Source organism: Sinocyclocheilus rhinocerous, unplaced genomic scaffold (genome assembly GCF_001515625.1).
Source record: "Sinocyclocheilus rhinocerous isolate Xijiao unplaced genomic scaffold, SAMN03320098_v1.1 scaffold144, whole genome shotgun sequence".
Taxonomy (NCBI): domain Eukaryota; kingdom Metazoa; phylum Chordata; class Actinopteri; order Cypriniformes; family Cyprinidae; genus Sinocyclocheilus; species Sinocyclocheilus rhinocerous.
The window spans coordinates 64,960-79,055 of NW_015645650.1; the positions used below are offsets into that span (position 1 = coordinate 64,960).

The following is a 14,096-nucleotide window of genomic DNA, read 5'->3' on the forward strand; positions in this document are numbered from 1 at the left end:
GTGTTTTTGACAGTATTAGACGCTAAATCAATCAGACGCGAAAGACAACTTAGTCCAATAATCAGGCGCTTTTCGACAGGCTCTCAGTATGAGCGCGCTTCATGAGTATACGATCAGAAAAAGCGCATGCAGAACAGCACCTGAATTAAATGTTTAACCGGTATTGCTTTAAAGCAGATGGAAATAGTGTAGTTTTGTGATTGCGCGTAAGTGCAGTGTCCCGTGAGAGTAACTCTACCGCTGGGCTAACACTGATGTGAATGCATGTGGCTTATGGCGTTGTACAGTATATTGAGACGGAGGGAGGCGGACATATAGGCTATGTCGCACTGTACAGCCCTGCCTATAGGTGCCAAAATGATAGCATTTTTTTTAACTTGGATTTCATTAACTAGCTGCGTAACAAGAACATGACCAATTTTAGTTTATAGGACAACTAAACTATGAATTTAAACAAAAATGTACCGTCAACTACAGACGTTGGATCCATCGATTCCGCCATGTTTCTCATTGACACGCCCCCAACTCGGAAACTCGGGGCTTAAAGAAAAATTCGAGTTTCCCACTCGTAATAACGACTTTGTGGTGGCGTTCATGTGCGTTCAGCTCCTAAATACGATCTATCCGACATGACTTGAACGCACCATTAGGTACATAGCCTATATGTTTTCATTCACCAGTGATGTTTTGCCTGCAAGGTGATCTGAAAGAATTCAAACACCAGGTCTAATACATATTTTGTTAATTAGGCCTATATAAACGAACAACCTTGCATCACATATTGCTTTGATGGGAAGATTAGGCTATTAGCCTGACTTGGATTTCGTTCAGCAAAATGAACAAATCTTTATTCAAGTCATTTCGTTCATTTGAGCAGAATTAAATTAAAATGTGACATTTTCAATAGCCAAATTCTCAATTTTTTTTTATCATATTCCATATTGAGAAATCATGATAACACCAGCCAAACACAAATTACGCGAAACGATTAATGATTTTTCTTCACTCATCTGTCTTTTTGTCCGCATTGACTCCAAGTCACCTCCTGAAGAATTCTGTTTATGAAAGAAAGGATGTTGTACATGTGCAGTCACAAAAGCAATGAACGAATTGCTCTTTGAGAAAACTAAATAACATAAGTACATTTGGGTTCATCTATTTCCCTCTGGCAACATTGGAAAGGGCATCTCAAAACAGCAACGCATACACAATGATGAAAAGCTTTGTTTTCCAGAAATGCTGCAGTGTGTGAAACACAGTTCATTTGAGGATCTGCAAATATTTCATTTTCTATCACTGTCAGTTGAACTAAAGAGAAATGTGCAATTTACTATTCTTTTCAGGGGTGAAAATCATTGAGCAATTCTTGTCAAAAGAAAGCATTCCAGGAACACAAGCCTTCCTGTAGCAAAAAAAAAAAAGAGAAGACATCATCTTTTCTTCTGCATAAATAGATTGTCACAATTTTAACACAAAGACAAGAACTACAAACTCACTGCAGGTATGTCCTTCACTGGACTAAATTTCTAAGAACATAATTAAAAATAAAATATAGGCCTATATTTAAAGAGCATCTATACTGACACCTTGTGGAGGAAACTGTCTAAACAAACAGAAGTTGTGGTCATCACCTGTCATCTGTTGTTATAGTGCAGTTCCGAGAATACTTCAGGTTCTGTGAGGACACTTTCATTCTGGTAGAGGCAATCACCCAAAAAATTATCTATTTTAAACTTCTACAACCTAATCCTTTAAAACATGACAGATTAAATCAGTAAGTCTTTGAAGACCTTCTAAATCAGTGGTTCTCAGGGGTCTGGGGACCATAACCACAGATTAATATATCAATTTCTGTTATTAAAAAGTTTGAAAACATGCACTTTTGCCATAAATGCAGAATACATATTTTCAGTGCTCATTTTGTGTCGGACAAAGCGGGCCCTTCAAGTCAAAAAGACTGAGAACCACTGTTATAAATGGGATACTCTGTAAAAAAGAAGACATTTTTTTTTAGAAATTGTAGAAAGACATTTTTGAATATGAGATTTTTGAAACTTTATTGGAGGTACATTATACTAAAAAATATTTTTACTGGTAGTTTTTCTATTTTAAAATTTCATGTTCAGTTGAATGTGTTACTTTTGCAGTTTCTTTGTAATTGTTTGTGAGTTGTTATGGGTGCATCTTGTGTAAAAAAAAACTGAAGGGCAATTCATTGTGTGCAATATGGAGGATGTAATAACGTCCAGCCTTTTTGATAATTTGTTTACTGTATGATGAGTGTGATGAGTTTCACAGTTTTTCTTGTTTTGTATAATGTTGTATATCCGTTTGAATACACAACAGAAACATAAGCATGAAAAAATGATTTTTGGACATTTTAGTCTATGCCTATTTTAATTAAGCGGGAGCTTTCCTTGAAGATCATCATAAGCTGATTAGGAGGAATCTGCCATTGAGAGCTGCAATGAACAACCCAAGCCACATCGAGGTGCTGATATACCCTCTCAACCCACGACAAGGCTCTTCTGTACTTTCCTTCTTCAGTAGAACTTATACTGTATACAGCAGTTGAGCTGGCATGATGCAGATTATATGTTATAAAATTAGCCCGATGTTTATTAATCACTGTCAATGTGAGGATTTTGATAATGGTATACATTAAAATACCATTGTATATTGACTTTGTATCATAAAACAAAAACTCGTATGCTTTCTATGAAAAAATAAAAACACTCAGACACAGAGTGTAGGCGTTTGTGCAGCGCCCCTGCTGGAGTGCATTGGTAATAACTTTATTGCAAAAATACAAGTTCACTCAACCTCAAGCATTTACAAATGAGTCCCCAATGGAAAACTTTGAAATGCCATTTCATCTTTGAGAAATCCTCCTCCCACCAGCTACAATGTGCATTCAAAGGCTGTTAACTGTACAGACATTAATAAGTAAAGATTCAACAATTCAGCAGGAAATCATTTTCTTCCTCAGTATATAGGGAAAAAAAAGAAAAAGTATTTGATTTTGTCCCAGTCTGACTCTTTGCTGGTAGTTCAGGAGAGAGCATTTTGCATAGCATACTCATACACCACCTTTGCTACATTCTCAAAAATCCTTTAAATGAAAGGAAAGATGAATAAATGACAAAAAAAAACATATCTTTGTGTTAGAGCCAATCTTTGGTTAAGACAAAGTTAAATAAGATCTAGATCTCTGTACGTTATTTCTTTTATAATCATTTTAATTTCAGCACTCAAAGGCTTTTAATTAAAAAAATAATACATATCACAGCACAATACGATTAGAATGAAAAGTTAAATACTGCATTAATCATATTATATTGTGATATGACACATCTGTTGATCAGTATTGGAGTATCGTTAATATATATCACAAATCCTATTACGTTTATTTGAATAACAGTATGAAAGCATTCCTTGCTCAAGGCCCCATATACATAATACTGTCCAAATTGCAGGCTATCTATGCTATCAGGGCCGAACATTCTTCAGCTGTGTTGATTAAAGTAAAATCTAGAAATAATATAGATTCTACAAAAATCGAATGGAATGAGACCCCTCAATCATTACAGGCCTGAAGATCCATCATGTGCCAGACTCATAGCTGTGGTTTCAGTGTCACTGCAAGTAAAAAAAAAAAATTGAATCAAGTAAAATAAACAATAAAAAGGAAGCTTAACTTGGCATATCTCCCTGTATAAATGGGAGAACTGTCAATGGAATTAAAATAGCAGTTTTTCTCCAGCTTTACACTTCTGAAGTGTACTATACTTGTCTTAATGCAGATAATAATTATTACCACTAGAATTGATTAACATTCCATAATGTCATTGCGTAGTTTCTCCATTCCTCTGTATATTTCTTAAGATGTTGTAGTTTTTTATTAACAATAAATTCCTTTGTTAGTGTATGTTCAGTCAAACATGTACACAGTCTTTGCCTGTAACACGAGACACAAAACAGCTGTGTGCTACAGGGAATGCCCGTATCAGAGAAATAGGAGGAAAAAGGTTAGAAGAGACAGTCTCATTCCACGCTCTGTGCCAGGGCCACAGATTTACATGCCTGCTCCGACAAAAAGCACCAGAGCTGAGAGATGACACCGTACAAAACATCTCGATTCACTTAGTACAGGTTGAAGTACTTAGCATCTACACGTACATGACATTAACCCATCCCGCTACCAAAAAACGTTCGCAGGAGAGTTGCTTGGGAAAAAATGTTCAGCAAAACGATGACGATTCTGGGACGTTGGTTTGCTGAGAACTTGTATCTGTGGAACAGGCGAGGAGGAAGGGTAAAGAATGGTTTTTAATACCCTATCGGTCAAAAGTTTGGAATAATTACAATTTTTTTAATATCTCGTAAGCTCACTAATGCTGCATTTATTTGATTAAAAATACTATAAAAACACTATGAAATATTATTACAATTTAAAATAACTGTTTTATATTTAGATATATTTTAAAGTGTAATTTATTCCATTACTCCAGTCTTCAGTGTCACATGATCCTTCAGAAATCGTTCTAATATGCTGATTTGGTGCTCAAGAAACATTTATTAATACTATTATAATCAATGTTAAAAACTGTCAAACTGCTAAATATTTCTTTTGAAATATATTCAAATGAAAAACAATGCTTTAAATTGTAATAATATTCACAATTTTACTGTTTTTACTGTATTTTTGATCACTTGAGACATCTTATGAAAAATATATAAATAAAATCTTAATCATTCCAAACTTTTGACCTGTAGTATAAATGAGGGCAGGGTTACAATAAGCCCCTCCCCTTTTAACACCCAACACATGCACACACGCATACACACAAACACACATTTACCGTCTAGTGCAGCAAGGAGGTACCGTATGCTTCTCCTCTGCAATTAATTGAATGTTGGGGTTAATTAAGTTAAGTGCTCTGGGTTGGATGGCTCACTGCGGGAGTCCAAATCTGGACCCCACGCTCCTATCATTGCATGCTGCAAGTCTGACTATAGGTTAGTCATACACACACACCTCAGCCCCAAAGAATCACGCCATTCCAGTGCTCGTAAATAAAAAAAAAGTTGGTTTTGGTGTCTCTTTCCATCATGCTGTGGATCGAGCTTCAGGGGCTTCTGCATGGAAAGATTTACCGACTATAGCAGGGTAACAGAAGGGCATCATCCCAGGAACAATACAGAGTGCAGGGTGATTGAGGATGGCATCAGGTCTCTGAACGTGCTCCTTCCAGTTCTCCAGGAAACTGTGAAGAGAATGGGATGGGGTGTGCAGAAGGGAACAAACACATCTGTGGAAATGTTCCAGGGCTGGAAGACCTGGTCCAAAGCCAATTGGTTGGGTGAGAACTTCAGAGAGGATGTCTTCCAATACACCTCACTGCTGGACCGTAGTGCTTCCCACTGGAGAGAGCTTGACGCCGGTCAAACACAGCCAGAAACTCGGAGAACCTCTGGAGACGTCCTGCAGTGGGGTAGGATGGAGTGTGAAGGACAGGAACCAGACCAATCAAAGAAAAAAAGCAACAACGAAAGAGGAGCTCCTTCAACAGCAGGAAACGAAAATGAAGCGAATGCAGACTGTTTAGTGGGGGGGCCACTGGCACCTGGACTCAATTGCAATGCAATGGCAGAAACATGAATGCGGAACAAGAGGGAAATGGCCCTTTGAATGGATGAGGTGGTTATGTATGTGGAAAACGAGAGTGAGCTTTACCTGGGGCCTCTCTGGAAGGCCCAGGCTGCTGAGATGGGGGTGAAGATGATGGAAGGAGATGAAGATAGCTGGGTTGGAGCAGATGGAGGTCTGAATGAGACAATGGAAACTGAAGGCAACTAGGTGAGTACATGGAGTTGTGATATGACGTAACCCCGGAGTCCCCCAGCTAGGTACACACACAACACATACATTGATATGCACAAGGCCGAGGAAAAACACAAGTGCATTCAGTCAAAAGAGAGAAAAAGAGGAGAAGAGAGGGGGAGGATGGGGAGAGGGGAAGAGATGGGGAGCACAAAAGTAAGGCACGAAAGGAATCAGGGGCCTCATTTATAAAATGCACATAAGATCAGATTTGATCCCAAGTCAAAAATGATGAAAAATTGAGATTTATTAAAGGGATAGTTCACCAAAAAATGAGCACTCTGTCATCATTTACTCGCTCTCTTATGGTTTTAAACCTGAATGACTTTATTTCTTTCTTCTGTGGAACAAAACAAGATATTTTGGATTGTTTTTTTTACTTTTATTGTATAGACCAAAGCAGTTAAAACATTCTTGAAAATATTTTCTTGTGTGTTCAGCAGAAGAAAGAAAGTCATACAGGTTAGGACTGAAGTGAGGGTGAATACATGATCATAATTTTCATTTGTGGGTTAACTATCCCTTTAAAAGCAGAAACTGATGTGAAAATGTTCTTACACGAACTGCAAGTAAAAAGCAGCCATACAAGCTATTTTTATGATCATGCACTGTTATGCCCGTGCATACTGACATAATTTTCTAATCATTTCCAGTGATGCAATAGCAAAAAGTCAGTGAGTCAGTGAGTGAACAAATGAATAAAATGAGTAACCACAATTGCATGCACAATAATATACTAAAATACTATTATTCATGCATCATCAAACAAACATATATAATATTTTTATTTACATTACATTTTATATATATATATATATATTTTTAATATCTACAAGAAAGATAAATCAATATTTAAAAAAAGTTATATTATTAAGTAATTATTAATTAAATGATTAAGAACACAACATAATAAATGGCAAAATTGGGGACTGGTGAATAGTGCAAAAAAAGTGCTGTTTATTTGCAACTCTCAAATAGCTTTACACTCTTTGGGGTGGGTAAACCACATTTCAGAGTTTAATGGTTTAATGAGTTTAAAAGGTTTAATGAGAACATGGTCTGAAAAATAATGTGCATGTAAATGAGATGAATGAAAAATTGATAAAAATGGATCACTGACAGGATAATGAATTAAATATGTGTATATATACAGTATGGCCAGAAACTAAAATCTAGTAACCAAATTTGTTGCATTACCTTTTTCATATACTCTCACTTATGTACAGAAGACTTTAATAAAGCGAGAAGGATTAGGGAACATTTTTAAAGTGCATACGAATGCATTTGGGAAGATGCCTTACATGCATGTCTTTATAAATGAGACACACCAGGCCTCTTTTCAAATGTAGTGAAGCTACAGCATGTGGACACAGGATGGCAGTATGACTCAGCAAGACAATGAGAAGTTGTGCATGTGTATTTGAGTGTCCTTGCATGCCAGGTGGATGTCATGTGACATAACAGTTATGCATTCATATATTTCTGGCATACATTATATATTAAAAATGAATGAATGCCAAAACAACACACTATACACACAAAATAGCTTTGATAGACAGCATCTGCTATGAAAATAACTAGACGTAAGACGTAAGAGTGTACATCAAATGACATAAAACTCAGCAGTGATTGACAAGGGACAGGCAGCACACACAGATCAGGCTGAAGTGGCAGTAGCTGTGTGTTAGCACTCTTCTGCATAGGTGACAGTGCTCTTATCAGGTTTCTAGGGCAGATATCTCATTCCTCCCCCCTCCTTTGGCCCCTCACTCATATTTTAGCCATTAGTTAGCTCCTTAGATTAAATAAGATAGTAAGAGTTACTTTTAGTGTAATTGAGAGATATGTGTGGGATACTTACGAAGCTTCGGGAGACGGCAAGACGGTTTTGGCGACGGCCAATGACCGTTCCACTCAGGCTGCGAGCAATACGGCGCAGGTGATCCGCATCATACTGGTCTTCCTCTCCTGACTGAGGCTCTTGATGGGCCACTGACAGGGGCTACAGAGAACAAAGAGTTACTGCAGCAAAAAACAAAGTCTGGCAGAAACTAGACACAACACCCAAACAAAATCAACATGTGCTAACAGATTGTGCGCTGTATGAAAAACAAGCTATGATGTGGAAAGAAACCAGCCATAACAAAAAAAACTAAGAGACAGCCATCCCTCATTAAAGAACCAGCAAATAATAAACAAACAAAGTAAATAAAACCTAGATTATTTAGACTAATGGCGGGCAACATCTAATGAAGCCCACATGCTACACAGTTTTATCCCTGATTTTTCTCTCTCTGACTATTAGTGGAGACCACTGATGAAAACCTGAAATCAGAAGCAAATCAGTGCTTGTTCATGTGAGTGACGATTGCTTTGTGTGGATATTTAGAATGCAATCTGAGATACCAACAGATGCCCGAGAGACATTTATCCCACCCCTATCCGGAATGCTGAATCCCTGACAATTTTCAAGCGACAGCTGAAAACTCATCTCTTTAAACGCTACTTGACTTCATCTTAAAAAAAAAAAAAAAAAAAAAACTTTTTCTCTTTATTTCTTTCTTCCCTTTTCTAGCTTGTACTTATTTGAACAATGCCTAAAACTTGGTATTTCAAGCACTTCCTGTGTCTGTTTGCCTCTTTAAGAAGAATCGCTTTATGTATTCCCCAATTGTAAGTCGCTTTGGATAAAAGCGTTGGCAAAATGACTAAATGTAAATGTAAATGTAATTTAGCAGGTTAAATATCCAGAAATGTCTGCAATACAAGTTCTGCAGGGTGAACTAGACTAGAAGTGACATTGGCAACGGCAGACGGGTGCATAGTTACTTGTCATATAGACAAAATTATAATATTAGGTACTTGTGGACAAGTCTGAAGGATATAGCATGAGACTCCACGATGAAAAATTCAGAGAAAGAAAATACCAATGCCAATACCAATTTGAACAATAAATATTTGAGAGAGCTTTGCAATCAGACCTATATAAGCACCACATATCTTACCATGTTCATATATCCAGTAGGGCTGCAACAACCTGGTGGTCCATAAGCGGTTCTCTCAAGTTCAGCCGTGGGGGTCCGAGAGCGTCCGACTCCAGTGAGCAGCTTTCGTGCAGCAGGAGGTACTGTCCGAGAAAATTAGGATTGACAACAATGACATTTTCTCAATGTATGGTTCAATTTGCTAACTGTATTAGGCATCATAAACAAAAACATTTTACAATATTTATATTTATAGGTACGTTTTTGTGTTTACAGTTACAGTGTTCAGCTGTCTATCCAAGTATACATGACAATACGTAAATGCATATTTCGGTGCAAGCATACAACTTCAAGGCCAACTGTAGTCTAACTGACCTATTGATAAGCCCCTCCCCTTGAACGCAGATAAGCCAATGGCAGTTGAGTATCAGTTGCACAGGGACTGGAACTCTGGCATCTTTAGGTTTTAGCGCCATTGAGAAACAATGAAAGATCCAAATCTCTCTCAGTTTGATGGTGTTTATGCTACAAAAATGGTAAAATGATGTGCCTGGGGTACTTGTAACACTGATGGTGGTGGGGTGGGGGGTGGGGGGGTTACGTTGCAATATTGTAAATATTTATGTTATAAATCATGAAGGCAAGCCAATGGATATCACACAAGCAACATGCAAACTTTGCACAAAAGTAATGCCGGTGAACATCTTAATCTCAGTCAATTCACCAGAAAGTGAACGTAAAAACCGATGGACCTTTCAGCATCTGATGCAATATTAACGCCACATATTCTCTCAGAGACGACGAGAGACAAATCTACTTCATATGCTGATAACTATATATAACCGTTTTAAATTTACTCCCTTAATATTTCTCTTGTGGCCCGAACATGGTGAAAAAAAATGAGAAGAAAGAAACGCATTTTGTGTTAAAAGGGATGTTTTTGTAAGTCGGTGCTTGAAATAAAGCCACTCTTAATTTTCATTGATGACTGCGGTGTTAAAGGCACAATATGTAAGTTTTCGCCGATAGAGGGTGCACATTCAAAACAAACGATATGTGCGTCTCAATCAGCTCCCTAGCTCCCGATCTCGTGAATCAGTAGATCGTGTACACAAATTCGGTCACTGGTAAGTTCCCTGACTCACTGCACGTTGGGACAGTGATCACTCGAATTCCAGTGACATGATTATGTACAGCGTCAACGGACAACATAGTAGAACGTCATCACTGGAATTAATAAACAACATGCAGGACCAATCTAATTTTTATATATTATTTTTTATTCTCTTTAAACACATCGTTCTGTTACATGTTCTTACAACATTTCAGCCGAATATTATGATAATTAGATGTGTTCATCACCTGTCTAGCGATGTGTTTATGTTGAAATATACTAAAAAAAGGTCTGTCTTTTCAAATCTTCTATCGCGTGTCATTATATTTATCGCGTTGACTTGTGTGGTTTATGTTTCACGCTTAAGAAATGTGACGTTGTTTCCGGTAAGGGAGCATAGTGAGCGCCGATGCTCCCTAGTTTTTGTGGTGCATAGTGGGATTTTTCAGGGAGTGAACGTTCCAGTGCACTGGAAGGATTTTGCGATTGAGACAGCCCTTAAAATGGCCGACTCCCTGATCAGTGCCCTGACTACTGAACAAGGGAGCTGATTGAGACGCACCCAAAGAAACAAAGGCGTAGCTTGATGATGCCGTGATGGAGTGTGGAATCATGGGAGTTGTGGTCTTCATCCCCACAGCCGATGCAATCTGACAGGACTCGGGCAGAAATAATGTTCATGGATGAGCTAATGTATTAAAGATTTATTAACGTCGTAGTATTAAGCAGAGCCGTCGAAGCAAAACGAGGCCACTGAATGAGCGTGACACATGGCTCGAAAGCAGCGGAGCTTTTATTATGCCACAGTCGACCGTTTCCACTCCTTCAGGTCGTGCGTATGTGGGGTAAAGCATCGCTGTTTTATCATACTAGATACATTTGAAAGTTCTGTTATAATGCTACTCTGTGCGGTCGTCACCGGTCTATTAAAACGCACAACATATCAAAGCGTCTTTGGTGTTTACATGTTTTCTACAAAACAAAACCAGAAATCGAGGGTGTATGACGTGATTGGCAGACGACGCAATGGCCAGGGACGAGCCACTATTTAAAATGGCTATTTCTCTGGATTTAAACATTCTTCAAAACATTCGGGATAATGTAAGTACACAAGTCAGCAAAATATATAACACTGTTCTAGTGATTTTTGGATATTTTAATAAAAAAATCTTACATATTGTGCCTTTAATAGTTTTAATTATAGGCCTATAATTCATTGTATAATAAACCTGTTTTGAAAGACCTTTTTAAAATCATTTTCAATGAGGAGTAAGCTAATAGCTGGATCTTTTATTATCCTCACAGTGCATCAGTTATTCGGTAATGCGCTATGAAATTATTGCGGGGGAAATTAATTGTAATATTAATTTAATAATAAAAGTAACCTAATAATAATAATAAGAATGTAACAGGCCTACATTAGCTGTAAATGCCAAATGCTCTTAAATTTGCCAATATTTGATGCTTTTGACAATATCTCTGGCTATCGTCGATACATGATCATCGTCTTTCGACGCACCCCAGCACGGAGAGGTTAACGCGGTGGCCCCCTCACAGTGCGTGCCTGTCCGCTACGCCACTGTGTGCATCTTGATGCCAGGGGATTCACATGGCCGTCTTGAAACCAATGCGAAACCTAAGTGGGGAAATATTTTGCCTTCATGCAAAATGCCTGATTGCATGGTTCCTATTGAAATTACTACATTTCGCCTGTGAAAAGTGGCCAAACAATGGTACAGTAAATGTGACCGCACCTGTAGTCTGGCAGAGACAGAACTTTTAAAGTGCATGTAAACTCACTTAGTGTGAGGCAATTTAAGATGTTAATTTACCTGGTCTCGAAACAGCAGGTGAGCTGGTACCACGCAGGGCTCGGCCAGGACCCGGGCCAGCCTGCAGACTAGACTGGTAAAGTGAGTCCAATTCAGAGAGTTCCTGGTCCTCAGCCTCTGTGGGTTCCAACTCCCTGCTCTGAAAGTTTGAGTACTTAGGGATGTTCTTCTTCCTGGTGCTCATGGGACTGTGAGGAGCAAGGTGTCTTCCAGGTGTGTGTTGAGAGAGGGCAGGTCCTGTCTGCTGGTTCTGATCAGGAGGTGTGTCATAGGGGTTGACAACAGCATCAGGACGGTCTAGGCTCCAAGAGGACCAATGACGGGCAGCAACTGGAGGGGTCAATTTGGTGCAGGGCTGGGAAGATGCACACAGGGGTTGCCATATGGGGGCTCTTCGGGGCACTGGCCCCTTCTCCTCAACAGGGGCGGGTGGTGGACTGGGATTGCTGGATTGGGGTATCTGGTCTGGACTATCTGCAGTGCCCTGCCACAAAGGAGGATTTGGAGATTGAGGGTGCTGACAGCTGGAGACCTCTTCGTCCTCTCCCAATACACCCCAGAAGTCAAGGGGCAAAGAGGGCAGAGATATGGCAAGGTGCTTGCGTATGGGCATGATCCGAATGCCTGATGCTTGGAGAACATCTGATAATCTGATGCCACCCCATTCGTCCTCATTCTGGGTTGTCCAATTGTTGTGTTCATCACGCTCTTGGGGCTGTGGCTGAGAAGAGGCAGGCCGGGGATTGAGCGATGGGTGGCTAGAAGGCTGAGATGGGGAGTTTGTACAAGAGGAGGGTGATTTCATGTGTTGAGGAGAGGGTGGGCCAAGCACAGAATCCTGATTGGTCTCCCAGACCTCTTCCTGATTGGCTGTCAACAATACTTGGACCGGGCCAGGCTGTTCACTGAAGAGGCAAGAAAAGCAAGAGAAGGGTTTTGGTTAGACACTCTCTGAAAAATGAACATGGTTATCTGAAATTAGTACAGTCCCATTCAACATTATCACTCAATTAATGTCACTAATTAAATTATGGCAAAATGTATTTATTTAATGGAATAATTATATGAATTATTTGAAAAATGGAATTAAATTAATTAACTTTGTTTAACATTATGTTTTGTTTGTAATTAAAACATTAAGGACTAAAATGCCTTCACACCAGTATTGTTATTGTTAAACAAATTATTTATAATCTTTTTATTTGTCGAAATAAAGCTGAAACAAAATAAAATTTCAACATTTCATGAAAAACTTCAAATTAAAAACCTATGTTGAATTACAACTTTGATGCTATTATTTCCTTGTGCATATACAGTATCTCACAGAAGTGAGTACACCCCTCACATTTTTGTAAATATTTTATTATATCTTTTCATGTGACAACACTGAAGAAATGTCACTTTGCTACAATGTAAAGTAGTGAGTGTACAGCTTGTATAAGAGTGTACATTTGCTGTCCCCTCAAAATAACTCAACACACGTACTTGTGTATGCTGAAAGGTTTAACTTTTTATAGAAAGCCACACATAAAATCCACATATACATTTGAGATATATTTTATATTACCAAAAATATGCAGTATGTATTCATTCGATAAGGCAGACTAAACATAAAATAAGCAAGAAACCAAGAGTTCTAACAGGTCTTTGATAAGATCAGTTGGTGTTATATTTGTAAATCAATACTCATTCATTCATTTCAAAATATTCATTTATTTCAATGTCCAATCATACCTGAACAAATGGTTTTGTTGCAAGAAACCCAATCTAACACATTTTCTAACTCAAAAAGTTAACAATGCTGCCAAGGACCAAATTCAAGGAGACCTGCGTCCTTCACACCAGTATTCATGAGCCACTTCTCATACAATGCACACACACATACACAGTCCCCGCATGCTTTCCACAGCTGACGCACTATGCGACCTTGACATAATTTTCATAGTCGTCATATAAACCAGAGTTACAGCAGCCATAAATATGCCCAAAAGCTCCCCAGAAGTGGAGTGCATGGGAATGAGCGTTGGCTTTGCTCCAGAAGGGAAGCCTGCTCGCTATTTGCATTCACCTCTAATAAAGCAGAGCAGAGTATCCATCAGAATACCATCAATCCTCCTTAATCTCTACTGGCCCTCAGCGACCCACCGATGACCCGTGTGATAGATTCATTGTCAGATAAATCTTTATCTAATACCAGTAAAAAGCCTCTGGAAGATGCAAACACACAATCCTCAGTGTTTTTATTGCATTGTGCAGTGAATGCATTGTGCAGTGAAAAAAAA

General features: G+C 38.6%; 1 protein-coding gene across 1 annotated transcript in view; it reads right to left on the reverse strand.

The window, feature by feature from the left end:
• LOC107706875 (inactive ubiquitin carboxyl-terminal hydrolase 54-like) overlaps window positions 1-14,096 on the reverse strand; it is a 140,168-nt gene that overhangs the window by 61,770 nt on the left and 64,302 nt on the right. Inside the window, exons 16-18 of the mRNA XM_016510705.1 lie at window positions 11,815-12,719; window positions 8,890-9,011; window positions 7,746-7,886 (exon numbers count right to left, since the gene is read on the reverse strand). Coding sequence (XP_016366191.1) covers window positions 7,746-7,886; window positions 8,890-9,011; window positions 11,815-12,719 — 1,168 coding nt within the window. The remainder of the gene's footprint in view (window positions 1-7,745; window positions 7,887-8,889; window positions 9,012-11,814; window positions 12,720-14,096) is intronic.